This window comes from Stigmatopora argus, chromosome 7, assembly GCF_051989625.1.
Source record: "Stigmatopora argus isolate UIUO_Sarg chromosome 7, RoL_Sarg_1.0, whole genome shotgun sequence".
NCBI lineage: Eukaryota > Metazoa > Chordata > Actinopteri > Syngnathiformes > Syngnathidae > Stigmatopora > Stigmatopora argus.
This window is the reverse complement of record NC_135393.1, coordinates 13,074,374-13,100,689: the sequence shown is the minus strand read 5'-3', so window position 1 is coordinate 13,100,689 and position 26,316 is coordinate 13,074,374. Positions and strand designations below refer to the sequence as shown.

Below are 26,316 nucleotides of genomic sequence, written 5' to 3'. Positions count from 1 at the left end.
GTCTTTTGGTCGCGGTCTTTTGGTCGCCGGTCTTTTGGTCGCCCGTTGTCGCGGTCGGGGCAACCAAAAGACCGCGACCAAAAGACCGCACACGATTGAATTGTGGCTGCTATTTCTGGGTAGGCGTGCTGACAGCCATATTTGATTCGATTACGCCGTCCTAGCTGCGAAAAACCAGTTTCGCCACTTCTCCTTTTGACACACCGATCGCGTTCGTTGAAATAAACGATCAAGCTCCCGTCGAAGACCCGATCCGATACGCTACGACGATCGTCCCCCGAGCCGTAGTCGAAGATGAATCCTGGATAGTAAGTGTTTGTCTTCCGGAGAGCGCAAAAGCTACATTAAAGCTAAGATCAAATGTGTTGTTAGTCAATCCAAAGTGGTTCTTATATATATTTATATTTTTTAAAGTATTCCACATGCGTGTCTTCACAATCTAACTTGAAATTGCATGGTTTTGACTTGATTTCGGTGGTCGTCACCCGGTTTGAGTTAGCGGCTCCATTTCCGTAGCATTAACAGGACGTCACAATTCTTACCCGAGTCGTTAAAAAACACCGACATGACGCGACGTGGTGGCGAAACGCAAAAGAAAAAAAGGCAACTAAGCAACCCAGTGAGACGCGATGAGTCACGAGTTGCCGACAGGAAGTTGCCACATCCGTCAATTGATCCGAGTTAGCATCCGTGCTTCCACTGTTGTTTTTGAGGATTACGCAACAACCATATTGACGTTCGTTTAGGAAATTTCAGCCACGTGACACCATAAAACACGATGCCATTCCGATCGAATACCTTTTTCTCATGTTCATCCTCAAAGCCTTTCCTAAGTGGACTAAAAATAGATGGGATATGTTTATTTTTGACTGACTTGTGTGTGTCTGCAGCGACTACTTATTCAAACTTCTGCTGATTGGAGATTCTGGGGTCGGCAAGTCTGGTCTGATGTTTCGCTTTGCAGTAAGTTTTCCACTTTGAAAAGAAAAAAAATCAAAATCATTTAATGGCCATGATAGTTCTGTAAACGTATATTTGTACGCTCTTTCAGGACGACACGTACACGGAGAGGCGCATCAGGACCATTGGCGTCGACTTCAAAATCCGGACCATCGAGCTGGACGGCAAGACCATCCAACTGCAGATTGTGAGACGACGCGCCGATGGCGTCCATCCTGCGGCGACCGTAAAGCGTTTTCAAGCCTTTTTTCGGTGTCGTTTCCGCAGTGGGACACGGCCGGCCAGGAGCGTTTCCGCACCATCACGTCGAGCTACTACAGGGGGGTGGACGGGATCATCATCGTTTACGACGTCACCGATCAAGTGGATGTGCTTGTTTTTTTTGGGGGGGGGGGGGGGTGATTTTGCTTGTATTTTTTGCGTGTAAAAGTCTTTAATATGATTTGGTTTTGCCAACATTTCTGAGACACTTTAAAAAGTGAGAATGAAAGGGTGGCGGGGGTGCTGGAGCATATCCCAGCAAACTACGGGCAGTAGGCAGGGCAGAAATAGACGAACAATCATTCGCAATTTAGAGTGTCCAATGAGCCTACTATGCATGTTTTTGGGATGTGGGAGGAAACCGGAGTACCCGGCGAAAACCCACAAGCTTGGGGAGAACATGCAAACTCCACACAGAAAGGTTGGAATCCACCAGGGCTTGAACCTATGATCTCAGAACTGTGAGGCAGGCGTGCTAACCACTGGGTATAAATGAGAAAAATTAACTGATATGAAATAAAATTCTGCTTCAATTAAGAAAAACTTTTTTTTTAAATGTAATTTTTTTTAACTAAAAATATTGTTTAACACTCCAGTGGACACCTTTTTGAAAGTTGGCACTATAATGACCTTTGACCCTTTTGAAGCCACTTGGTAATTTACAAATCTAAAATGTTACAATTTATTGCATTATTTTCTGAGAAAATACTATTGTAGTTTTCATATTTGCAATTAGTCATTTTTATATACATATTTCAAATTATAATCACAACAGATGCCAATTTAAACTGGTAAGACTAGCTGTGAATGTGCCCCCTTCGTTTATTTGCCCCTCCCACTCTTGAAAAAAAAGTTTTCCTCATGCTTTTAATAATTTGGGTCGTCACGCTCTCATGTCAACAATGCGTGTGCGTTAGGAATCGTTCAACAACGTGAACGAGTGGCTCCAGGAGATCGACCGTTACGCCAGCGAGAACGTCAACAAGCTGCTGGTCGGTAACAAATGCGACCTGACCACCAAGAAGGTGGTGGACTACACCACGGCCAAGGTTAGTTTCGGAATCGCCACTCTAGTCGACGGCGGATTGGTGAAAATTGCGGGTTTGGCGCAGGAGTTCGCCAACTGTCTGGGCATCCCCTTCTTGGAGATCAGCGTCAAGAGCGCCACCAACGTAGAGCAGGCCTTCATGACCATGGTGGCCCAGATCAAGAAGCGCATGGGCCCTGGCGCCGCCGCCGCCAACTCAGACAAGTCTAACGTGAAGATTCAGAGCGAACCCGTCAACACCTCGTCCGAAGGCTGCTGCTGATCTCACCGGGAGGAGGCGGAGCATCCGCGCGCCAGACCGGATTGACAACTTTGACCCTGAGTCAGCATGAATATTCATTAGCTGATTAACAATAAGATGATGACTGGTCCGTGACTGTCTTGAAGGGTGTCTTTCTCCTTGGGATTTTTCCACTGGCCGTTGTCTCTGAAACTCCGCTGGCTTTGGAGCTCCACTCCACTCGCCTCCTTATCAGTTTGGCCTTGCCGTCTGTAATCAACCTCAAAAGAATATCTCATACAAAAATCCTTTATTCATTGTACAAGCATTATTACAAGGGAACATTAAAAATAAAGCCTTGTGTAGTATTGTAATGATTCAGCTGTAATAAAATATATGATTAAAATATGTCATAGTCTTCACAAGCAAAGAAAACCACAACAATAACAGGTTTAGAACTTGAAATGTCAAATAGAGTGAAAGAACCAGTCAATCAAATAATCTCCTGTCAATTAAATTCTCGGACAAAAAGTTTGTTTCTGGAGAAGAAAAGACGTCCACTTGACTGTGGAAGAAAGTGCCTGATGATCATCCCATTATTTTCATGTATGTACTTGACACACATACATGTAGTGGAACATAGTTAAGGACTTGATACATGACCTTTGATGTATATATGTGTTTGAATTTCAGTTCTATTTCTTTATGGTGATATAGGGAAAAAAAGTTACATGTACAGTGGTACCTCGACATACGAGCACCCCGACATACGAGCAATTCGAGATACGAGTAAAATTTCGAGCAAATAATAATCTCTAGATACGAGACAAATTTCGAGAAAGCCAGGTGGCCAAGACATGAGAGGCTGTTTATGATTTTAGCGCACTGTCTTTTTTTCGCATCTCTTTCGTGTATAACAGATATCTACGAGCACTGGGCGGAGCGTTGCATTTTTTTCAGTGTTTTTTTCCCTTTGAAGACTATGACATATTTTAATCATATATTTTATTACAGATGAATCATTGCAATAAAACAAGGCTTTATTTTTATATATTACTACTGTATGATTAAACACTTGTTTTCAGGTTGATGGCGCACGCGAACAGAATGTTCCCTTATATTAATGCTTGCACAATCAATAAAGGAAGCTTTCAGTACGAGATATTCTTTTGAGGTTGATTATAGACGGCTTCATCCAAGGCACACTGATATGGAGGCGAGTGGAAAATCACAGAAAAAAAGAGGATGGCACCTTCAAGACAGTCGTGGCCCAGTGAACGTCATACTTTTAATCAGCTAATGCATTATTCATATTTGTGTTATGATAACTGGGAAAACTCGGGTTTGGGTGTTGTCTCTCCATGGGCATAGAGACATAAAGCTGTTTTGTGTTAGGGCCCCGAGACCCAGAGCTCTGTATAGATCAATTTGTCAGGAATAAATTATCTGTGGATTAACCCATTGAACCCTGGTAGTCTCCTCCGATGCTGAATATGCTCCATTGTTAGACAGATAAGTCATAATTTTAGACGTTGGAGTCAGATGCTAAAACATTCGTGTCTAACACCGTCACTCAGCGCGAATGGCGGAGCGATCGCTAATACGAGGAGTATATATTACTTCTCGTTGGCAAGTGGTCGTGTGTTATCCTATTGTGAGGACATTTGTGTGCATCATTTTTGGAATATTTTGAAGGGAATACAAAAGCTAACAGCCCATCGAAAGTGAAAGTCAGGGTGGAGGCGGGGCAAATAGAGCCAACCCGGGAGAAGAAAGGTATCAAACTTTAATACAAAATTAGAATTAAGTTTAGTGTAAGGTTAGATGAAACTTATTTTTGAGTGTGCCTGCATCGTAATCCATGTTCATTTAAATTTGTTTATGTTATGAAACGAGCGTGTTGCCGTGCAAAAAGCGCACCCCCTCCACCCCTTCTCTGTCTGTCTCTCCCCTCCACGAAATCCGTATAATTTTAGTACTATTAAACACATTTTAGTAATATTAAACCACTAGTTATGTGTTACTTTGTTAATAGATGGCGAATTAGCAGAAATAAAACATTTTTTCCAATCCAATATCCTGTTTTTGGTGTTTTTTCAGAGAGTTGGAACAAATTAAGTTGTTTTTAGTTCATTTCAATGGGAAACGTTCGTTCAAGTTACGAGAATATAGACATACGAGCTCAGTCCCGGAACGAATTAAGCTCGTATCTCGAGGTACCACTGTTCTAATAACAAACATCCTGTGTAAGAATGTGTATTTACCGTATAAATGTACGTGTATGGTGTGAACAAACGTGTCCTGTTTGCGTGTATTTCTTAGACGGACAGACAACACCTGGCGTAAATAACCTTCATATGAAACTCATGACATAAAGCATGTAATTACAATATGCAAAATATGAATTTCTTAGACGACCGAGCGAATATTTAAATACAAAATAAATGGCACGCTTACAAATGAAGAGATTTTATGACGTCTATTATACCCAAGGTCATATGTGATAAGTTTTAATAATGTCTGGGATACTTGCATTTGATTGGTTAAAAAGGAACCACGGCCTGATAAAATATTTGGGTGACCTCATCCCGGAAATATAATATGTAAATTTTTCCACACACGTTAGAAACATTATTTTGTGCTTTAATTTATTAAACCCTATCATTTTTGCTAAGAGGCTAAAAGTGTTGTCTGTCCCTTTAAGTTTTCATGTGTACGCTTGCACAAACAAGTGCACGTGTTCATGTATGTTTATGTGTAAGTGTTACGTGTGCTTGTGTGTATTTGTTCGTGTTTGTAATGCAGTTTGCGTGTATTTGTGTGAGGGGACGACAAGTTTGTGTACAAGTGTGTATAAGGGTGTGTGTGGGTATACGTGTGTGTGTGCCCAAAACTAAATATGAGCACCAGGTGTGTGTTGGAGACAATCATGCCATATTGTTGGTGTGTGTAGTATTTCATTGTGTCTACATGATGTCACAGATGTTTCAATCAATTTAAAATAAAAGAGGAAAGGATGTAAATATTTTTTGTGTGGCAGACGAATACCTTTTTTGTACCACTATCACAAAACAAAATATAAAACAACTTTTAAAATAATGTCAAAGGCCAACTTGAATGACTTACCTTGAAATGGCTTTGTAGTAAGTTATTCACCCGGCATTACTGCACAAGAGTAAGCGTTTTTGTTAGAATACTACTATCAATTAACTCAAGTGTGTTATCGAAGTCAATGGACGCCAGTTAATCGATAGGGAACTATGAAAAAAAAACATTTGATGTCGCTGTACTGCAACACCCATAATGCATTGTGGCTGCTATTTCCGGGTAGGCGTGCTGACAGCCATATTTGATTCGATTACGCCGTCCTAGCTGCGACAACCAGTTTCGCCACTTCTTCTCCTTTTTTCCTCCCTTTTGACACACTAACACCGATCGCGTTCGTTGAAATAAACGCTCAAGCTCCCGTCAAAGACCCGATCCGATCCGCTACGACGATCGTCCCCCGAGCCGTAGTCGAAGATGAATCCTGAATAGTAAGTGTTTGTCTTCCGGAGAGCGCAAAGAAGCTCCGGCTGAGCTGTCAGCGGCTAAGCTAAAGCTACATTAAAGCTAAGCTAAAGCTAAGATCAAATGCGTTGTTCGTCAATCCAAAGTGATTCTTATATATATTTATATTTTTTAACGTATTCCACATGCGTGTCTTCACAATCTAACTTGAAATTGCATGGTTTTGACTTGATTTCGGTGGTCGTCACCCGGTTTGAGTTAGCGGCTCCGTTTCCGTAGCATTAACAGGACGTCACAATTCTGACCCGAGTCGTTAAAAAACACCGACATGACGCGCAGCGTTGCGACGTGGTGGCGAAACGCGAAAGAAAAAAAGACAACTAAGCAACCCGGTGAGACGCGATGAGTCACGAGTTGCCGACAGGAAGTTGCCACATCCGTCAATTGATCCGAGCTAGCATCCGTGCTTCCACTGTTGTTTTTGAGGATTACGCAACAACCATATTGACTGACGTTCGTTTAGGAAATTTCATCCACGTGACACCCCAAAAACACGATGCCATTCCGATCGAATACCTTTTTCTCATGTTCATCCTCAAAGCTTTTCCTAAGTGGACTAAAAATAGATGGGATATGTTTATTTTTGACTGAATTGTGTGTGTCCGCAGCGACTACTTATTCAAACTTCTGCTGATTGGAGATTCTGGGGTCGGCAAGTCTTGTCTGCTGCTTCGCTTTGCCGTAAGTTTTCCCCTTTGAAAAGAAAACAATTCAAAATCATTTAGTGGCCATGATAGTTCTGTAAACGTATATTTGTGCGCTCTTTCAGGACGACACGTACACGGAGAGCTACATCAGCACCATTGGCGTCGACTTCAAAATCCGGACCATCGAGCTGGACGGCAAGACCATCAAACTGCAGATTGTGAGACGACGCGCCAATGGCGTCCATCCCGCGGCGACCGTAAAGCGTTTTCAAGCCTTTTTTTCGGTGTCGTTTCCGCAGTGGGACACGGCCGGTCAGGAGCGTTTCCGCACCATCACGTCGAGCTACTACAGGGGGGCGCACGGGATCATCGTCGTTTACGACGTCACCGATCAGGTGGGTGTGCTTGTCCTGTTTTTTGGGGGGGAGGGGGCTGATTTTGCTAGTTTTACGTGTAAAAAGGGGTGCTGGAGCATATCCCAGCAAACTACGGGCAGTAGGCGGAGGACACCCTGAGTTGGTCGCCAGCCAATCACAGGGCAGAAATAGACAGACAATCATTCACAATTTAGAGTGTCCAATGAGCCTACTATGCATGTTTTTTGGATGTGGGAGGAAATCGTAATACCCGGAGAAAACCCACAAGCCTGGGGAGAACATGCAAACTCCACACAGAAAGGTTGGAATCCGTCAGGGCTTGAACCTACGATCTCAGAACTGTGAGGCAGGTGTGCCAACCACTCGGTAAAAATGAGAAAAATGAATTGATATGAAATAAAATTCCGCTTCAATTAAGAAATACTAATATCTTTTAATTACATTTTTTTAACTAAAAATATTGTTAATCACTCCAGTGGACAACTTTTTATAAGTTGGCACTATAATGACCTTTGACCCTTTTGAAACCACTTTTGGTCATTTACAAATCTAAAATGTTACAATTTATTGTATTATTTGCTGAGAAAATACTATTGTATTGCAATTAGTCCTTTTTATATACATATTTCAAATTATCGCAACAGATGCCAATTTAAACTGGTAAGACTAGCTGTGAATGTGCACCATGGTTTATTTGCCCCTCCCACTCTTAAAAAAAAATTCCTCATGCTTTTAATAATTTGGGTCGTCACGCTCTCATGTCAACAACGTATGTGCGTTAGGAATCGTTCAACAACGTGAAGCAGTGGCTCCAGGAGATCGACCGTTACGCCAGCGAGAACGTCAACAAGCTGCTGGTCGGTAACAAATGCGACCTGACCACCAAGAAGTTGGTGGACTACACCACGGCTAAGGTTAGTTTCGGAATCGCCACTCTAGTCGACGGCGGATTGGTGAAAATTGCGGGTTTGGCGCAGGAATTCGCCGACAGTCTGGGCATCCCCTTCCTGGAGACCAGCGCCAAGAGCGCCACCAACGTAGAGCAGGCCTTCATGACCATGGCGGCAGAGATCAAGAAGCGCATGGGCCCCGGCGCCGCCGCCAACAACTCGGATAAGTCTAACGTGAAGATTCAGAGCAAACCCGTCAACACCTCGTCCGGAGGCTGCTGCTGATCTCACCGGGAGGAGGCGGAGCATCCGCGCGCCAGACCGGATTGACAACTTTGACCCTGAGTCAGCAATAGCACGGAAGCCAGCAGGCCTTCTTCTTCTTCTTCTTCACACTTCGGCGTGTCCACTTTTTAAATCCACACTCGCTTCTGTTCTTGTTTTTTTCGTCAGCGTCTTTACGTTGTCGTCATTTTCGCAATGCAGCACACGCTCGGCGCACGCGTCATCTCCGATTCCGTGCCTTCCGGCTGCTCTTAGCGGAGGCCGACTCGCGTCCCGCCCCGAGTGTAAATACGTGCTAGCATGATGCTAACCAGCGTGTGCTCCATTGTGGTCCGCCCATCTGTAAAGTGTATATATTTATACATGACACAAAAAAGTCCATTAAAACATGAAGGAGACGTTTGGTACTACGCTTACTATGACTCGTTCTTTGGAACTTTTCACCTTCCCGAGCAAGGATAAGGATGACGACCGCCATCTTAACGCCTGTGTGCTAAAGGCAATGCTAGAATTTCAAGTGCAGTACAATTAAACATCCATTTTTTTTAATCCACTACAATGCCTTTATCATGTTAGGGTGAGTTTTGCCATTTTTTTTCTAGTGTTGCATCGATAACTGGCATTATGTATATGGAATTGTGACAAAAATTTAATGCCATACTGTTCCAGACCCCTCCCAAAAATTGATGCTGAAAATAAAATGAAATCCTTGGGTAATATTTCTTTCCTTGCTGTTTTTTGTGACTGGGAACATTTGTTTCTTCATCGAACATGTCCCACATGGATGGAACTGATACTATAACCATTCCTGATTGGAGAAAACAAAGAAACAAAGGACAACTAATCATAGCTAGGGGGCAATTTAATTTTTCAACCAGGCTACCCTGCATGTTTTGGGGATGTGGGAGGAAACCGGGGTACCCGGAGAAAACCCATCCAAGCCTGGCGCGAACACACGGAGGTCCAGACCTAGGATTGAACCCTCAATGAGGCTTATACTAGCTTATAAACTTTTATCATTGTAAAAAAATAAAATAAAGCGGGTCACATGGTACTTGGGACTTGACATCCAATTTGGGCAGAGCAAAATTCTTTCCTAATTTGTCCCCAAAAATATTTTTTTCAGATTTAAAAAAAAAATAGTTACCCTTGAAAGTCCCACACTATCTTTACTCTTTAAATGCATACCCAATATTGATAAATAAGGCAGAAAATGTCAAAAATAAAGTCTTATTTTTCAGCTAAAAGGTCCTCTTAATTCTGGTAGGAGCCATAAAATGAATGAGTGAGTCTACATGTAGAACATCTCTTAAATTAGTTTAATTTGTGTAGACTAAAAGTCAAGTGGGCAAGATCCCAGGTGGGTGCCGTTTCCAGTGATTCCATCTTGTCCTCTCATATATATTTTTTCCATTAGAATTGTTTTGTCCATTTCGAGTGCGACTACTTCCGACATCCACGTCATCTCGGCTTTGTGCAAAGTGCTCACCGGACTCGCTCGCTCACACACACACACAAACAAAATACAAACGCACACTAAACAGAGCACACTCATTGGTCCCTACGTTGACGCACACGCCCCCTCGGAGACATTCAAATTGACGTCGGCTGCGTTGCCAAAGTTCATAAATAGATTGATTGATTACTGATAATCACTGTTTGCTTTCCTCCCCTGATTATATACACACCAGCACTCGAGCTAACATTTATAAAAAAAAAAATTAAAAAAAAAAAAAAAAAAACATCGCCCCCGCTCGATCCCACCGCCGCGATAAATGCTTTGAATGAAAATGAGGGAGCGAATAAAGAACAGAGTATGACAGGAAAAAAAAAAAGCAGCTGAAGGTCAGCCGAACCTGCGGGTGGCGGAGTCGGCGTCCCTGGAGAGGTTGCGTCGTCTTCAGTCGGGCGCCGCCCGAGAGGCGAGCGGCGTGAGAGTGGCAGGGAACATCAGGACCTTGGCCATCATGAAGGACAAGTCGGGGAGACCGCCAATCACCACGGCCGCCTCCGAGCTTAGCTTCTCGTCCTTGCGTGGCTTCCTGGTGGGTGAAAAAAAACAACAAATTTGACATTCGAGGCGTGGGAAAATACTGGAGTTAAAAATGAGATCATTCATATTTTGAAATACTTTCACAAGAACATAAAAAATGTGTTTAAATTGATTTGGCATGCAATTTTGCATTTAGTTATTTCAGTTTAAATCTGCCAGATTTTCCGCTAATGAGATTTCTGAATTGAATGTTTACCTTTTTTTTCCTGACAAGATCTATTTTAATGTTTTTTCACCAAAATCTCAATTCTAATGAATAAACGCTTCTGTAAATATTTGAGTTTTTTATTAATTATCCTCTGTTTCCATTTATAAATTGCATTAAAATTTGCATTATATAATCTTATTATAAAAAAAACTAGTACTTTTTTCCCATTTACGTTACCTGACAAAATCCATTCTTTTGAAATTATTAACCCACCCCCCCAAAATATCTATTTTCAGAATGTTTGTTATAGTATTAAATAAACACTTAGATTTCAATTTCTACATTTGCATATTTGAACCTTCAAATCCCATTTGAATAAATTGTCAAAAAGCTAATTCAAAATTTAGGTGTCCTTTTCCCCCTTCCTGGTTTCAATGTACCGTATTTGCCGGCCCCCGCGTATAGGCCGCAAGTTGCCTTAAAATTGTTGAATTTTACAATTTCTTACGTATAAACCGACCCCTGATTCCAATTTTCACCTCCATATTGATACTTTTAATAGTGTGTTACTTTGAAGTCATCAAATGTGGTATTTCTGAGATACTGTATGAATCGAAAGCACATTATTAGGTTCAATATCATGAGCAATTAATTCATCCAGTAATGTTTGTTTTCTTACTGCAAAACAGAAAATAACCAACAAATAGTACATTTTACTTTGCCTACATCTACTGGTGAAAAAGAGAATAGCATGTTGTGCGCATATAAGCCGTACCCTTGATTCGGTCTTTTTTTTAGTTACAAATACGGCTTATATGTGAAAAAAATACGGTACCTGGTGGAAGTGCTGGTCTTGTCCACGGTGGACATGAGGCGAGCGAAAGCGTCGACCACGCGACTGCCGGCGCCGCCGGCGTCCATCTTGGCCGTGGTCAGCTCCACCAACTCGGGGTCCACGCCTGCCAATCACCAAGAGAGACGCTAGGCGGGGCCTCGGAGAGTCGTCGGCCGCCGGAGCGCGGAGAGAACCAAAGTGCGGGAAAGCCAAAAAAAGGGGGAGGGAGGCCGGAAAAACGGCTGACCTGGGATGGCGGGCGAATACGACGAACCCGAGTCGTCCACGGGACCGAAAAAGTCCAGGTTAAGCAGAAAGGAGCCGCCGCTGGCTGCGCGTGCGTGCGTGCGACAAAGTGGAAGAGGGGAAAAAGAAGAAGAAGAAGAAGAAATAGGAGAAGAGGGAAAGTTTTTCTTTGACTTTGATAAGCACAGAAAGGAAAGTGAGCGGAAAGTGAGAGTTGCTGAGGGGCCTTTGAGGTGGTCTTTGAGTGTTTTTCACCCAACAGTTGGTCCACTTACCGTCCAAGGGGTTGGTAAGGCCACTGCTGCTCCAGTCGAACTGGATGGGTGGGAGCACTTCCTGCGTGGAAGATCGACAACAAACATCAGAGGGTCTCGGGAACCCCATCGGAAGCGCCGCGGAACCCCCTCCGCCCACCTGGACGGCGTCCGCGGGGGAGGAGTTGCAGTTGGGAGACTCCGCTGGTGCTTGTGCGATGGAGGCGATCATCTCGGCGGCCGAGACGGGCTTCGCGGGCTCTTTGGTGGGCTCCAACATGCCCTGTCGGTGCAAAGGGGAGCGTGAGGAGGGGCAATCGATTAAAGAAAGCGAAGGGGGAGGCGGCTTACCAGGCTGGCGGCGTAGACGGGCACAATGAGTGGCTGCTTCTTCTGACCCGTGAACAGCTGAGAGAACAACATTCTTAAATTAAATTTATCTTTTTTTTGTCTCGTCACCTAATGGATTAGTATCTATGTTGACTACTTATTTATGTTACAATTTCTTTATTTATTGATTTTTTATTTGTGCACTTCATTATAAAGCTTTAAATCTCATTACACTTGTATAATGACAAAAAGATTCAATTCAATTCATATGTGCACTTTGTCGCAGCATTTAGTAGCTTTCTCAGACTACGCGTTAAAATTTTGATATTCACGACAATTAAATTTGGAATTTTATATCATCTTTAGTGCTGTAATGAGATGTTTCGAGATCAGTAGATGAGAAGTGAAATAAAGCAGAGTAGAATAGCTAAGTGGTGTGGAATGCATTCTCACAATATTGCGCGTGTCGATGCCAAGACAGCTGAGCAGAGTTTTGTTGCAGTAGGAGCCCCCCCACTGATATCTGAGGCCCACCGCCTCGTGGATGTCTTGAAGCCGCGACCACACGCCGCTGTGGAGCACGCTACGTAAACAACAACACCACCACCACCACCATCACCATCACGACATGTTGAGCCACCGGTCCGCCGATGGCTCTCTCGAGCGGACCCCACCTGCCGACATCCCGGGGCGTCTCCAGAAGCCCCGCGAGCGACGCGACGCGTTCCTCAGCAGGGGGCGAGGGGCACCTGGCGGGAAGGGGGAAGCTGGCCTCCAACAACTTCTCCACCCGACTCCACAGCGCCTCCTGCGGACACAAGCCGTAAATTCATTGAGAAGTGGCTCCTTTATTTCTAACCCTTTCAAATGTCTCACGTTGGAGTGTCTGCTGTTGTCCTCGTCAACGGTGGAGGACGTTTCCGCCTGGTGCCAGGAGTCCTCGGCGGCGTCCTCCGAGCTGAACGCTGCCCAAGACTCGCCTTCCGTCACCTGCGTCGGTTCTCCGAAGGCCTTCCATTCGCCGTGGTCGTCGTCGGCGCCGCCCAAAGAGTCCCCACCCGCCTCGTCGAGTTCGGGTGCGTTGAAGTCGCCAAAAGCGTCGTCGGCTTGCGGCAGGCACGCTTCTTGGTGGTTAAAGTCCACAAAGCCCTGCTCGGCAAACGAGCCCGCATCCCCAAAGTCCCCGAATTCCTCGTCCTCCACCGGGGTCTGTTCGGCGTTCTCTTCCTGGAGGGCCGGCGGCGTCGGAGCGGAGACCGCCGTCCTCGCGTCGCCATCCGTGGAAAGCGGGAGGCCTAACGTCGTCTCCGTTTCAGTCTCTGAGATCCTTTCGCCCGACGGCGACGAGACTCCGGGTCCTTCGTCGACGGGAACGCCGTCCAGACGCGAGGCGTCGTCGACGCTAGGGGATTTAGCACGGACGTCATCGACGCCGTTGAGACAGACGGCATCGTCGACGCCATTGAGATTTTCTTTTGTGCAGGCGACGGCTGCGTCGTGTGCAAAGTCAGCGTCGCTTCCTTCGGGGTCCAACTGAGTGTCACGTGATACGGAAAGAGGCGTGGCCTCACCGTTAGGTCTCGCTTCGTCTGTGTCCGTTCCGTCTTCGCGTGGTAAAATGTGCTCGATATCCGAGACCGCGGGAAATTCCGCACACCCTTCGTCACTATCGCTGTGACGACGGCTAAACGTCTGCGGACCCTGCTTGAGATCTGACATCGTAAATCCGTTAGTGATGATCTCACCATCGGTGATATGAGGGTCCGGTCTCTTTAAGTCCAGGGGCTCGCTGGCGAGGATGAGTTCCGGGTGGCTCCCGGGAGCCACGCCGTTGGCCTTGGCCTCGCGCCGCATTCCCGGCACGGCGGGACGGCCGTTGAAGAGCTCGGGCGGCGAGGTGGCGTCCGGCGCATGCGTCTGGTCGGGCGCATCCAGTTCGGAGAAGCTGACGCTGGCCGACACAGACGAAAAGCCGCCGAAGTCGCCGAACTCGTCCTCATCCTCCTCCTCGCCGTCCTCCAGCGGCGGCGGGGATGACGAGTACAAGCGGATGACGTCAGGCTCCATGGAGACTCGTCAGTCCTGCTACACCTGCCGTGCAAATGAGCGTGCATAAGCGTCGCCATGGAAACAAATAACACTTTCTCTCACAAAAATAGCCCCCCAAACCCCTCAAGCTTGGTTTGACCTTTCTCCCCTTCCAGCTGTGCCTAATACTGAATACTAAAAACTAAAACAATAAATACCTCTCCCAGTTCAGATGGATCAAATGTCTGGCACCATCAATGGCAATCAATGAGTTAAATGAGTGCGAGAAATATTTTTTTTTCAATAAACATAGCTACTTGCCTTTCTATGTTCATTATTATAAAATATCTGTTAGTGATTATTGTTTTAAAGTGATACCAACCATTAAAAAATATGATCAATATTAACCAAAGTATTAAAGTTGTAATCTTGTATGACCAAAAAAGTCAACCTGAACTAAGATCTCGACCTGTCCAGAAATTGGGACAAGTTCATCACTTCATGGGAGGCAATAACTTATTAAATAATTTTTTCTGGAAATTAATCGTTTGGCAATAGACTCGTATGTAATTGATACATATGCTAACACCAATGTCAGGAAACGCTATATTTGACATGTTATAAACAAACCTACATTTAGGGACCCATGTACAATCAAGTTTGCCCACTTTTGGACACTATTTGCTCACTTCCCACGTTTGTTTGTGTTGGGAGGCTAACGAGCTAACAGGCTAACATCGGCTTTGGAAAAGTCCAAAAGGGACAACTTAAGCGGACTTTAGTGGACTTCAGAGGAACTCGGGCCCGTTAGAGGTGTCGACATTAGTGGTGACGTTGTCAATGCTTTCACGTTTGACGACTAAATGCGACAAGTGCGTCGGATACGGGCAGAACGGAGGCGAGGTGGAGCCGATAGCCGACAACGAAGATAGCCACTCTGTTTATATATTGTACTTCCGCGTTTATACTCGGCGACGACAAATCATATTCTTACTAGTGTGAATTCAAGTGTGTTCCGGAGGGACGAACATGACACGAGTGTCGTCAAGTAGCCGCGAGCAGGTTGGTTAGCATCCGGCGTGGCTAACTGCGCAGCTAAGCGGAGCTAAGCCACAAGCTATACCATTGACAGCGGATGCCTCCGTCTCGTATTCCGGCTACTGAAAAGAGCAACAAATCAACTCTTGGCGTACCTTGACGCGCCCGACGAGAGCTTCCATGACGCGGGGACTGACAGAGTGCGCGGTCCTCCTTGCTCCGACGGGAGGGAGGGCAGCGAGACGGCGGGGCCGGCCGGAGGAACTGAAAGTCGAGCCCGAAGTAAATTCTGCGCGAGCCGGCTGGTGGAGCTTGGCTGTGAGGGGAGGAGGCTGGAGTAGGTCGCCTAATGAGGAAGACTGTGGGTGGGATGGCCTGCCCGGCCCGCCTCGGTCTCCCGGCAGGCACCGCGCGGCCACACAGGCAAACGACACGCAAGATCGAACGAAATGGACGATAAATAACTTTTTAAAAGAGGAAAACAAGTTTTTAAAACGGGATAAATAAGAAATAGAATAACTTTAAAATATGAAATTAGCACTTTCAGCAATACATAATTTTGTAAATGTATCCTGTGTATTAATTAAGATTTATGGAATTATCATGCAGCAATCAATTTATATTTTATATACAAATAGATCACAGCTAAATGTTTATATTTTATAATAATCACACCCAATTCAAATCAGCATTCATTTTATTCAAATAAATACATTATTGCCCATGTTAAACAGCTCATATCTTGCTCGTGTATATATTAAGTATGACTTCAAAAATTGCCCAAAATGACAAAATAGCAGCCTAGCATGGTCAGAAACATGGGGGAAATTAATCAACAGCAATACTGTACACGTATCAACACCTATGTTAATAGTAACACAATCTTTGATTACTTATTGGTCTTATATACATAATGATAGCAGGTAACCATTTTGTACATTTCCATAATGCCAAATATTGACCAACAACACCAAATATTTTTTACCATGGGAATGCCATCTTAAAAGAAACTAAATATAAAAAAGATAAAGCACTTTGTGGTGTATATATTTATATATACACATTAATGTAGTGTATTCAATCTCATTGGTCACTTTGTAAGGCACAGCACAGTTCAAGACTAATCATCAAAAAATGCAGCAATTCATTTCAATGAGTAAGATGATTTAAGTTAGTGTGATCACAACACAAATTGAACTCTTAAGGCTTAATTGAAGGCAGTGTACCTAGTCGAAAGGTGTTGCTGCAGTAACGAGGCTAATTCAACCCAGCTTGTTGATTGTGAGGCTGCCCTTGATCCACAGCGTGTCGACACTTTGGAGCGCTTCCACCTGGTGTTGAAAGTCAAAAAGCTTCTGAGCATCCACTAGGACTCGAAAGCGACCTGATTGGCACTCCACTTCAATCTGGGCACAAACACATAAACAGGATTATTCTTGTATAATGACACTAAAGGCATTCAATTCAATTCAACCTCTCCATACAAACAATGTCTCTAGATACGAAATGAATTCCAAGTCACAAAATAAATAAAAAATCAAACAACCCTTGTAGCAGCATCCTGTATTTTATTTTGAAATAACCACAATAGACTTGTTCTCCCATTGGAGCCACTCCAAACACAAAAGGCATACCTTGAAGGGTTGCCCCTTAATGAAAGGAAAGAAGGGAATGGCGTTTTCTGCATCGGTCCACGTACCGCCCACGCAGGCCCGTCGAAGCACCTGGCGCTGAGCCCCAAAGCGCACACACACCTCGAGTGCCACATCACGTGGGGGTTCGCCACATGTACCACGACCGCACGTCAGCGCCATGTAAAATCTAAGACAAACAAAAACAACATCCAACTTAGTCATTTTCCATACTGCTTATCCTCACAAGGTTCACGGGGTGTGCCGGAGCCTATCCCAGCCAATTGTAGGGGACACCCCGAATTGATGGCCAACCAATTGCAGCGCAGGAGGGTGAGCACCTTATTTGGCTGTTTTACAATGACTGTCATGATTTTTACCTGTCAGGATGGGTATCTACCACTCCCACTATAACCACCTTCCTTCCTGGATGCAGCCCACCAGTGATTTGGCCCCGGAAAGGAACCGTCTGCACATACACACATTTGATTGCTAATTTGAATTAAGTTCATATTTGTTTTTTTGTGTGTGTGGGCGGTTTGATACCAATTTTTCTTCCGTTTCCTGTTCGCTGCTGACGGTTGCTTTGGGCTCATGGCAGTCAATTTTCCATCGCTGGGAAAGCACACAAACGCACACTGAATATTCTTCAATATTGGGAGGATTTTAAAAGTATGTAGTAGTAATTTCTATGACGCAGTTTGGAACAAGCTAAAAATATTCATCTAATAATATAATGATGGAGATATGTTTGCTCTATGGAAACTCGCACACATTTAAGCTTTTATTTTGGGTAGTCGCCACCGGAAGTCCAAACTTGAAGCCTGTCAAAAGTGTCTAGAGTCGACGTTGTTGTCCAAAACAAAGACCGCTAGCAACTTTTGAGTATGTAGTTGTTAACATAGTTGTTCCGCGTTGGAGTAGTTCAATGAGATCGAGTCGCGGAAAGCTTTTTTTCCAACTCTTACCTTCCTCTCGCGGCGGGCCACACTCTGTTCAGCAGCCATGTTGGAACTCCCGGAAATAAACGTATGTGCCCGCCCATAATCCACTTTCAGGCGTCCACGTATTGTCAAATTTCTTTAGACAGAGGGGTTAAAATATACAACGTATTTCTGTATGCATTCTCTAGCACATTTTCTTCGTGGTTTTAAAACAAAATAAAAACTATACTATTATTGAAAGCTCAATATGCAACATTGGTAGCCAAAAATGATTCTGCAAAGAGGATCAAAATAAGCACGTACCCTCCTGGTTGCCAGATATGCACTTTGCCGTAGAAAATCATGGTGGGTCGTATGTTGCATTCAATCCGTTTACAAATGACTAATTTAAAATATGAATGCATACTTAAAATTTAAAGTTAAAGGAGTTCTATAAGTATTATCTGGTGGAAATGTTTTAATGCCTTCAAATAAAAATGAATCTGAGATTTCACAATAAATGAGATTTACATTTTTTAATCAATTACGTGCAAATGTGACAAACTGTACATTTGGACATGTTTTATTATTGCAACGACCACAATAATAAGTCAAATGTTTTAGAATTTTTTAACATACAAAATAAGTGCATTGTTTAAATAGAAATAAAATGGATGATCAAATAATGAGTTTTTTTTTTAACTTGCATTTACCACAACATGGAAAAAAAATTATATTGCAAACACGCATCAACTACCATGGAAATGAAAGATAAAATTATGTGGAGGTATGGTGCCTACAACAGAAACATGTCAGTGTTGCATTTTAAATGTTACATCATAATGTGATGCTTTGTCACATTGAAATGGGTTAACATGTAACAAACAAAGTTTGAATGTGACAGAATGTTTTATGTTAAAACAAATATTACAAAAATGATAACTTTAGCTGCTGTGGTTGCAATACGCTTATGTAAAAAAAATAAGTGCTTCCCACTTGGGGTATTTTTTTTCTGTAAGTCAAAATATGTCCAACTCGTAAACATAAAACCTTCAAAATTACAAGCCTTAAGTAGATTGTTTTTACCATGTTGAGGCAAAAGGGTAAGGCAACCTGGGCAAAATGTTTCAAAGTAACATACATATCACGTAACATGTTCCACGTGGAAAATTAAAAGCTTGTATAAGGTGTCAGTTTTTTAAACTGTTCTGAGAGATAACCATTAGATTTACAGCACAAGTGCTATAATGTTTACCTGTCTTTAGTCTACAGCAACTTTACCAGCAGGAAGGAGAGTGACGCACCCAGCGCCAAACCAAGAACAAGGAAGAAGGTCATAAGCGAACCGGCCGTCTCGCAGTCTCGGTAGGCGACCATCCTGACGCATAGCCACCATAACAATGTTAGCATTAGCTCACTATACACATCAGGATGAGGGGCGCGAGACTCACTGTGGTGCGTAGCCCATGCAGAGGCTGGCCAGGTATCCGTTGGAAAAGGCGAAGAGCGCCACGATGGTGGCGAAGGCGGCGTCGTGGCGGAACAAGATGGTCAGCTTGGTGTTTGGAATGTTGCACGTCATGAGAAGTGGAATGAAGACCACGCGCAATGCCACGACGCATGGGAAAAGACGGCTGTGTTTGGGCGGCTGCAAATTTTAGAGGACAAATGTCAAAAATAAAGAACTATAATCCAAGCCTATAAGATTCCCAGATCAGTAAGACATCCAATTTATTTTGACACAAAAGTGATTGGACATTTATGGCTGTCAGTGGCAGCCTATGACTTAATAACACCTGTAATCCTATTTTGATTGAGTTTTTGCTGCTAATTAAGTGCGAGTGTGTTTTCAGACTGACCCACTGCGCGAGAGAGGGGGCGCCACGGCCCACCAGGTCCATGACGTTAAAAACCACAAAGCAGCAAACGGATGTAAACACTTTGTCTGATTGAAAAATAAAATAAAATAAGACAAGTCAACATTTTTCCTCCACTTATTGACCTAATGGCAGCTCACCCCAGTTGGTGTTCTTGTAGACAGTCTGCACACGTAACATCACCACGGGAAACACTGACAGCGTGATGGCAAAAATGCACGTGATACAAGCCGCCATTACCCAGATCTGAGGAAGAAAAAAAATTAAGATCATATTGCACTGTACGAATTTCGGAAGGAAAACTATGGCCGACCTTCTTCAAGACAACCAGGACGGATGATCGCTCCTCCATCTCCCCAATTAATATCCTCTCAGCGTCCAACTTCTTTTCATGTTGTGTGCTCACCATGTACTTGTCTGGCAAAGAAGCTCAATGAAAGTCTCCCAAGCGTTTGCGTCAAAAAGACTAATTTCCAAAAACGGCTAACAAAACAACCCAAGATTGATTGACCAGTGAGGCTTTTGCACCAACCTGCGCTCGGGGGGAGCTCATTCAACTTCTCATCTTCGTTCGCGTGTCGCCGCAGGTGGAAACGTGCAAATTTCTGCCATCACAACCCCCAGCGAAGACCCAGTGATGTCATGAGTACAAGATTATATCATACACAGACATAAAAAATTTAGTACAGTAATCCCTTGAATTTCGCAGTTAATGTAGACCAGACATGGCCACAATAATAATAAAAAAATAGCAAAGTAGGGTCACCCTCTATTATAACTTTTTTTAGCAAGATGGCTTCCGCGTAGTTTCAGCGTAGATTTTCACATTTTAATGAACTTTAAAAAATATATATACTGTATTTTCACGACTATAAGGCGCACATAAGTCTTAAATTTTCTCCAAAATAGACAGGGCGCCTTATGACCCAGTGCGCTTTATATATGGACCAATACTAAAATTGTTATCACCATAAAATAAAATAAATCAGTCGATAGGGTACACCGACTCTACTATTTTCCCGTAGACAAAGTACTGCGCAGTGACTGCTGGGATATGTAGTAGTTCTTTTGTCAATACACCCAATGGATTGTGGCCTGTATAAATTTTCACATTTTTATGAACTTAAAAAAATATATATATACTTAATAGCGGGAAAAAATCGTTAAGTAGAATTCGCGATAAGTAAAGACACGATAATCGAGGGATTACTGTATATAAATAAAAAATAAATACAGATGTTGCTCGACAGGTAAATAAATTAATATTGACCAGGTGAGGTAGTAGCATGTAGCACGCCAACGTTCCCAGCGTAGCCACGCACGGTGTGATGAAGTAGCCCAATGCTGCCGACTTTGGGTCCGCGTTACCTAGCATGAACAAGCGTTTCATTTTTTGGCCCCATTGACTTTGGGGCTGTTGCCCATTTTTACAGTTCTCACCTAATTTGGAAAGCAGCATGGCGATGGCGGCGAAAATCCCAGCCAGACCCTGGCCACTCATAAACAGGGTGCTGTAGCGAGCCGGCAGTAGGCCCACCATCCCAAAGAGGCTGCCCTGCAACACTGCACTGCACACTTACACAATAACAAACAAACACAAAAAACACATGTCCAGAAAGGACAACATACAATAAAAGTCCAATACAAACACAGAGATAAGACCCACGCAGACCCATAAAAACACATCAACACAGCCACACCAAAACAAAAGCCACATAAAAACAAACAATTAAAAAAAGAAAATATACGCCGCAAAAATACCCACAGCCACATTATACACCCAGATGAAATAAATACACACAAAAATGCAGAAAAACGGAAAAATCATACACACAACACAAAAAAAACAAATACGTGTTAGCGACAACTTCTAAGCTAATAGTGGTTCATTTCTGCTGTGTGTTTTACTGACTGTTGATGAACCAAATCGTCGCCATTGTGACAGAGAAGAAGGTGTCGGGACACATGTCCACCTTCACCAGAGTGGCCGTCAGTGAGAACAACAGCAAGATAAACACCAGGCTGCAGGCCACACGTACGCTTTCCCGAACCCTAAATGATCGGTATTAGCCTTAAATGCCTTCCTAATGGTTACTATAACTAGAGCCTACAAACCATTGGTAGAAGAAAGAGTTGAGGAGCGTGAAGAGTAGCAAGGGCAACTGGGAAAGCAACGTCATCCAGTTGTCGTAGTTGTAATCCTTCACCGTCGTTTCCGTCGTCTGGTTCAGCCGCTGGTTAAAGTACTGGTGAGGACAAGGACAAAGGCGCTAAAAACGGCAACGAGACAATGAGTTTTGTTTTGCCGAGCTCACCTGGGAAGCCGTGATGAAGAAGTTCCAAGGTAGTAGCGTCCCGAGGCCCAGCATGAAGACGATAGCGGCCACAATGTTACAGCTAGCAAAACGCAATTGCATGTCAATTTTTCATTTACTGATGTGCTGTATAGACCAAGGATGTCAAACTCCGTTTTTGGTTCGCGAGCCACAATAATGCCAACTCTATCATGTTTTTCTTTTTCTTTTTGGGCCCAAAAAGTTAACCTACTTGTCACCATTGATGGCGCTAGACATCCAATACATTTGGACTTTGAAGGCGGAGCGTCGTTCATTCACCCTCCCAGTCAAAATAGATTGGACATCTCGCTTCTAGCAGGTTTGACACCCCTAGTATAAATATATTTTTAAAGACACTCACCGGTCAGGGGGAGCGCTTGCTTTTTTAATTTCCATCATCCTGATGAAAGGCCAAATAACAGAACATGTCATGGTCACAATAGCAAAAACATAATAAGAAAAGTGGAAAAATATAATAGTGAATTATGAACCAAGATGTACATGTAAACAAAACACAAAATTGTAGAACATTCATTACATATTTCAAAGAGGCCGCCATATTTGAGGACATCCTTCGATTACATACTCAAAAGACACATTAGTGCCACCTTGCGGCCGCAGGGTGAAACAAGATGAGATGTCATTTCATCAACGACGTTCTCAAACCACATGCCGCCGAGAGGCTCGTCTATTTCCGCATTATTAACTCCACGTGCGGCGTTATAGCAAATGTTGAACAATATTTTATTATATGTCCACTTTACAATAATAATAATCAATCATGTCCGGGGTAGAATGCTATTGTCAACGTTTAACACGATTGAAAGAGGAAAATAAATTCCATGCGTAAAATGCACGACAAATTGGGTAGAATAACATTAAATGAACAACTAATCAATTTCTATTGCTGGTCAAAGTCAAAATAATTATTACTTTAAAGATTAAAGTGGCAGGATGTGTGACGTTTTGGCACCTTTACTAATAAGGTCAAGTGGCAACACCGGGGAGACAAAAATAAACAAAAGTTTAAATTGTCCAAAACTTACCAAAGTCGAAATTCAGTTATATATTTATTTCCTCGCGTATAACTCGTAGTTTCTTTCCCCTGCTTCGCGACGACGTTCCAGATTTAAAAAAAACAACTAAATAAACCGGTAGTCACAGTTTCAAAGCACGTTTCGGCGCGTTTACGTATCTTTCTTCTTCTTCCTGCCGGAAAATAAAGGGGTGGAACTAAAGTCTTTCCTGTAATACAAACAAAAACATGGCTATCCATATAACATTTTAGCAAATAAAAGCTCACAATTACTTATATTTTACTTAGTTAACTGGTTGTCCACACTTAAAAGGTCACCTTTGGTACCCGAGGATGAATTCAAGCTCCCTAATAATTAGACAATACAACCCCCCCCTCCCACGATTGAGTGGTACATTCCTTAGCAACTATAAATAGTAGTAATTTCATTCATTCTCTGTAGCAGTCAATTGACTAATATTGTCAAAAAACACCCTAAAATACTCACAAAAGTGGTACTTTTACAATTTATGTGTCCTCCAGTCAATTTATTTCCCTTTTTAGACACAAAATTGAAGCTCCCGTAACGTCTAAAATAATGCTATATTAATTTTGCCTCTTTGCCACTAGATGGCAACAAATGATTTAGCACCATCATCATTAAAACCAATTATATGTACTATAGTTTGTTTAATGTGTGTAGTACCCTTTAGTTGAATTCATTTTTTGATCAAGGTTTTGGCTAATGTTGTGACTTGACTGCAATAATAGTATGCTTAGTTGAAATTTCACTACAGGTATGTTTTATTTATGTTTTAAAATTCCATGTTAAGTGGTAGAATGTATTATATAAAAGTTATGTATTACAGTGTTAAGTAGTAGTATGTTTTAGTAGGCCTGTACTAGTATGTATTCAGTACTGCAGATGTACTACAAGTTACATGTTTAGCAATAATGCTAGTATTTTACAGCAATAGTGAGTAGGGTTGGGTGCTATGTTTAGTATTATCTCATCTCATTGTCTGAACCGCTTTATCCTCACTAGGGTTGCGAAGGGTGCTGGAGCCTATCCCAGCTGACTCCAGGCCTGAGGCGTGGGACACCCAGGGCAATTTAGAGTGTCCAATCAGCCTACCATGCATGTTTTTGGAATATGGGAGGAAACTGGGGTACCCGGAGGAAACCCACTCAGGGCCGGGGAGAACATGCAAACTCCACACAGGTGAACTGACCTGGATTTGAACCCTGTGAGGCCGATGCGCTAACCGCTCAGCCGCCGGGCTGCCTCTTGTGTGTTTCATTGCAGTCTAAATACAACACTATTGTAATTTCGGAGTATACATACATAGGTATGTTAGTATAATGCGAAGGAGCATGTATGTTTGCATATCTTATTCTGTTTTGTTGATGCAAAATTGAGTAATTAGTACCGGATAGTATGTGCAGTCACTTTCTGATGACTCTATTGCATAATATGTTGATTATAGAATTGTTCGGAATTATTTTGAGCTAACTTGCAATACTACATGGAATAGTAGTATGATGAATAGTGTTTGTGAGGAGTACCGACTGGTAACAAGTTGAGAAAAGAATGTCTCAATGGAATATCACAGTGGAGGTCACTTGTTAGTGTATCCACCTGTGTGTGTTGTGGTCATGTGTAAGGGATTATGCTCGTCTCAATCCTTCTTTATCCTCCAGGTTAATGTAACACCTCAAGACTACTCACTCACGTACGAACACGCCATGCTGATTTTCCCTGAAAATCTACCACCTGAGGTACACGCGTTCTTTGCATTACCATCTCTCCACTACACTGGAATGGCGTAATATACGAGCTGTGCTGACAGAACATGAGTGGTGAGTCTTTTTTTTTCTATTGCACTGTCTGTAATATTTATATGCTGCTTTTTAAATGCAGAAGACATGAATATGAAGTCCAGAGTTTGAATACAGATTCTTGACAGGACACAATGGAAAAAGACATGAGGTAAGGGTAGAATATCGCCAAAGTTTTCTCAACAGCCCTTTAAGAGCTTACACGTGTTAGAAAAGTCATTTTCAGCTCCTCAAGTTGGAATAAGACCATTGGTAAACCACTGCAGAATCATTTTTAGGTCCAGCGTAGTCCTTTTGGAATAAAATAGCCATTCAGAAGCCTGCGAACAGTTTTCCTTAGTAACATGAAATTTGTGTTAACCAATGAAAAGAGTCTCAAAAACCTCTGCTGTTTAAGTTTAAAGTGGCAATTTTAATATTACTTCAATGGGTTCTTCGTAAACTAAAATGCCCTACAAATTTTGTTCAATTGCTACCAAATTAAAACCACGTCTACAAAATGAATAGAATTCTTTTGGTGATCCTGTGGTTGTGTGCTCTGCATGTTAAACAGTTTCTTCTTTTAAATTAGCCCCCCCAAGACCCCCTCCTTAGCACCTCACTGCCCACCAACAATGAAAGCTCTGATTCCATTGTTCAAAATCATTCATGAAACAGAAATGCAAATAACTTTTTCTTATCGTCTAAAAAAAAGTCAGAACTTCCATATGAACTCATTCACTGCCATTGACGGTGTGAGACGTTTAATCCAATTCGACCTGGGAGGGCTTGGCAGGGGATAATCGCAGCCAATCATAAGGCGAAATACAGACTTATTAAAGTAGTGAAGTGAAGTGTAAAAAATGTTTTATATTTAGATTACGAGGATTGAAATATGATAAACATTAAATTGTAATACTGAATCAATGTTGTTAGTAGAAATGCTTCTGTACAGCAAGATACAGTGAAAATATGTATAAAAAGCTCAGGGGGCAATATTTACATTGAGAATTTTACTGATATATACAAATTCATTATTTCGGAGAAATGTTATTGGTATTCCTGCTCACTATGAGCCCAAGTTAATTTCATTTCAATTCATTTCAAGTAGTACCACACCAGACAACTCGTCCTGTTTTTTTCCTGATTATTGACGTGGGTGTTACTTCTCATTTGATTGGTCACTTTCAAGTGACGTGACCCGGAAATGTGTTGAAGTTCTGACAATTGGAACACGGCAGAAGCGTTAAAAATTGTTGTTACTGATTCAGTGAATGAAAGAAAAATAAACATTGGCAATTGACTAGAATGTTAAAAGTCTATTAAAAATGTTTTTAAAGTTGTACATTTTTATTTTAAAAAGTGACTTTTAAATTGAGTTATAGTATTAATTTATTTCATTTTCACATTTTGTACTTTTATCTCCTTTTTTATCTTTTAATATGGATCCATTATTGAATAGTTATTTTATTAATTATGCAATAATTTCATTCATTTAACATCATTTATTTTTTGTATAACAAAAT

At 42.6% G+C, this 26,316-nt stretch overlaps 5 protein-coding genes across 10 annotated transcripts; 2 read left to right on the top strand and 3 right to left on the bottom strand.

Annotated features, from left to right (window-relative positions):
• Positions 1-182: 182 nt before the first annotated feature.
• Positions 183-4,604, top strand: LOC144077975 (ras-related protein ORAB-1-like). 2 transcript variants are annotated; one of them, XM_077606112.1, is made up of 6 exons: positions 183-308; positions 891-963; positions 1,052-1,147; positions 1,228-1,329; positions 2,139-2,270; positions 2,334-4,604. In XM_077606112.1, exons 1-6 carry the CDS (start codon positions 295-297, stop codon positions 2,529-2,531), a joined length of 615 nt encoding a protein of 204 aa, XP_077462238.1. In that variant the 5' UTR covers positions 183-294; the 3' UTR covers positions 2,532-4,604. The 2 variants fall into 2 exon arrangements, with proteins under 2 accessions (XP_077462238.1, XP_077462239.1); XM_077606113.1 differs by having other exon boundaries at positions 1,228-1,323; positions 2,334-4,602.
• Positions 4,605-5,822: 1,218 nt separating this feature from the next.
• Positions 5,823-8,975, top strand: LOC144077976 (ras-related protein ORAB-1). Its single transcript, XM_077606114.1, has 6 exons — positions 5,823-6,025; positions 6,668-6,740; positions 6,829-6,924; positions 7,006-7,101; positions 7,866-7,997; positions 8,061-8,975. The coding sequence occupies exons 1-6, from the start codon at positions 6,012-6,014 to the stop codon at positions 8,256-8,258; spliced, it is 609 nt and encodes a 202-aa protein (XP_077462240.1). The 5' UTR covers positions 5,823-6,011; the 3' UTR covers positions 8,259-8,975.
• Positions 8,976-9,556: 581 nt separating this feature from the next.
• Positions 9,557-15,588, bottom strand: aftpha (aftiphilin a). Of its 3 annotated transcripts, none has more exons than XM_077606098.1 (10): positions 15,346-15,588; positions 13,001-14,215; positions 12,799-12,932; positions 12,578-12,695; positions 12,146-12,202; positions 11,955-12,077; positions 11,816-11,876; positions 11,542-11,625; positions 11,295-11,418; positions 9,557-10,300 (listed from the first exon to the last, which is right to left on the bottom strand). In XM_077606098.1, the coding sequence occupies exons 2-10, from the start codon at positions 14,189-14,191 to the stop codon at positions 10,159-10,161; spliced, it is 2,034 nt and encodes a 677-aa protein (XP_077462224.1). In that variant the 5' UTR covers positions 14,192-14,215; positions 15,346-15,588; the 3' UTR covers positions 9,557-10,158. The 3 variants fall into 3 exon arrangements, with proteins under 3 accessions (XP_077462224.1, XP_077462223.1, XP_077462225.1); XM_077606097.1 differs by having other exon boundaries at positions 12,578-12,707; positions 15,346-15,587; XM_077606099.1 differs by lacking the exon at positions 11,542-11,625 and having other exon boundaries at positions 12,578-12,707; positions 15,346-15,585.
• A 281-nt stretch (positions 15,589-15,869) lies between these two features.
• LOC144077977 (galectin-related protein-like) lies at positions 15,870-17,935 on the bottom strand. Of its 2 annotated transcripts, none has more exons than XM_077606115.1 (5): positions 17,790-17,913; positions 17,368-17,436; positions 17,202-17,290; positions 16,825-17,011; positions 15,870-16,596 (listed from the first exon to the last, which is right to left on the bottom strand). In XM_077606115.1, exons 1-5 carry the CDS (start codon positions 17,826-17,828, stop codon positions 16,453-16,455), a joined length of 528 nt encoding a protein of 175 aa, XP_077462241.1. In that variant the 5' UTR covers positions 17,829-17,913; the 3' UTR covers positions 15,870-16,452. The 2 variants fall into 2 exon arrangements, with proteins under 2 accessions (XP_077462241.1, XP_077462243.1); XM_077606117.1 differs by having other exon boundaries at positions 16,453-16,596; positions 16,890-17,011; positions 17,790-17,935.
• Positions 17,936-18,265: 330 nt separating this feature from the next.
• LOC144077970 (equilibrative nucleoside transporter 2-like) lies at positions 18,266-23,346 on the bottom strand. 2 transcript variants are annotated; one of them, XM_077606106.1, is made up of 14 exons: positions 23,278-23,294; positions 23,004-23,202; positions 22,319-22,357; positions 21,937-22,018; positions 21,737-21,867; positions 21,534-21,673; positions 21,062-21,196; positions 20,892-20,989; positions 20,154-20,226; positions 19,935-20,038; positions 19,762-19,867; positions 19,604-19,689; positions 19,196-19,392; positions 18,266-19,122 (listed from the first exon to the last, which is right to left on the bottom strand). In XM_077606106.1, the coding sequence occupies exons 3-14, from the start codon at positions 22,354-22,356 to the stop codon at positions 19,011-19,013; spliced, it is 1,302 nt and encodes a 433-aa protein (XP_077462232.1). In that variant the 5' UTR covers position 22,357; positions 23,004-23,202; positions 23,278-23,294; the 3' UTR covers positions 18,266-19,010. The 2 variants fall into 2 exon arrangements, with proteins under 2 accessions (XP_077462232.1, XP_077462231.1); XM_077606105.1 differs by having other exon boundaries at positions 23,004-23,346.
• Between the last annotated feature and the right edge of the window lie 2,970 nt (positions 23,347-26,316).

Coding starts and splice junctions, on each gene's coding strand:
- LOC144077975 (XM_077606112.1), top strand. Junction 964..1,051: donor GTCTGATGTTTCGCTTTGCA/GTAAGTTTTCCA, acceptor ACGCTCTTTCAG/GACGACACGTACACGGAGAG. Junction 1,148..1,227: donor AGACCATCCAACTGCAGATT/GTGAGACGACGC, acceptor TCGTTTCCGCAG/TGGGACACGGCCGGCCAGGA.
- LOC144077976 (XM_077606114.1), top strand. Junction 6,741..6,828: donor GTCTGCTGCTTCGCTTTGCC/GTAAGTTTTCCC, acceptor GCGCTCTTTCAG/GACGACACGTACACGGAGAG. Junction 7,998..8,060: donor TGGACTACACCACGGCTAAG/GTTAGTTTCGGA, acceptor GGTTTGGCGCAG/GAATTCGCCGACAGTCTGGG.
- aftpha (XM_077606097.1), bottom strand. CDS start 14,191: ATGGAGCCTGACGTCATCCGCTTGTACTCGTCATCCCCGCCGCCGCTG. Junction 12,078..12,145: donor CCGTCTACGCCGCCAGCCTG/GTAAGCCGCCTC, acceptor TTGCACCGACAG/GGCATGTTGGAGCCCACCAA. Junction 11,626..11,815: donor CCTTACCAACCCCTTGGACG/GTAAGTGGACCA, acceptor ACGCACGCGCAG/CCAGCGGCGGCTCCTTTCTG.
- LOC144077977 (XM_077606115.1), bottom strand. CDS start 17,828: ATGGCTGCTGAACAGAGTGTGGCCCGCCGCGAGAGGAAG. Junction 17,291..17,367: donor AGGAAACGGAAGAAAAATTG/GTATCAAACCGC, acceptor GTGTATGTGCAG/ACGGTTCCTTTCCGGGGCCA. Junction 16,597..16,824: donor TTAAGGGGCAACCCTTCAAG/GTATGCCTTTTG, acceptor GTTTGTGCCCAG/ATTGAAGTGGAGTGCCAATC.
- LOC144077970 (XM_077606105.1), bottom strand. CDS start 22,356: ATGATGGAAATTAAAAAAGCAAGCGCTCCCCCTGACCG. Junction 20,990..21,061: donor CATGCTGCTTTCCAAATTAG/GTGAGAACTGTA, acceptor TGTTCATGCTAG/GTAACGCGGACCCAAAGTCG. Junction 19,868..19,934: donor TCCTGGTTGTCTTGAAGAAG/GTCGGCCATAGT, acceptor TTTCTTCCTCAG/ATCTGGGTAATGGCGGCTTG.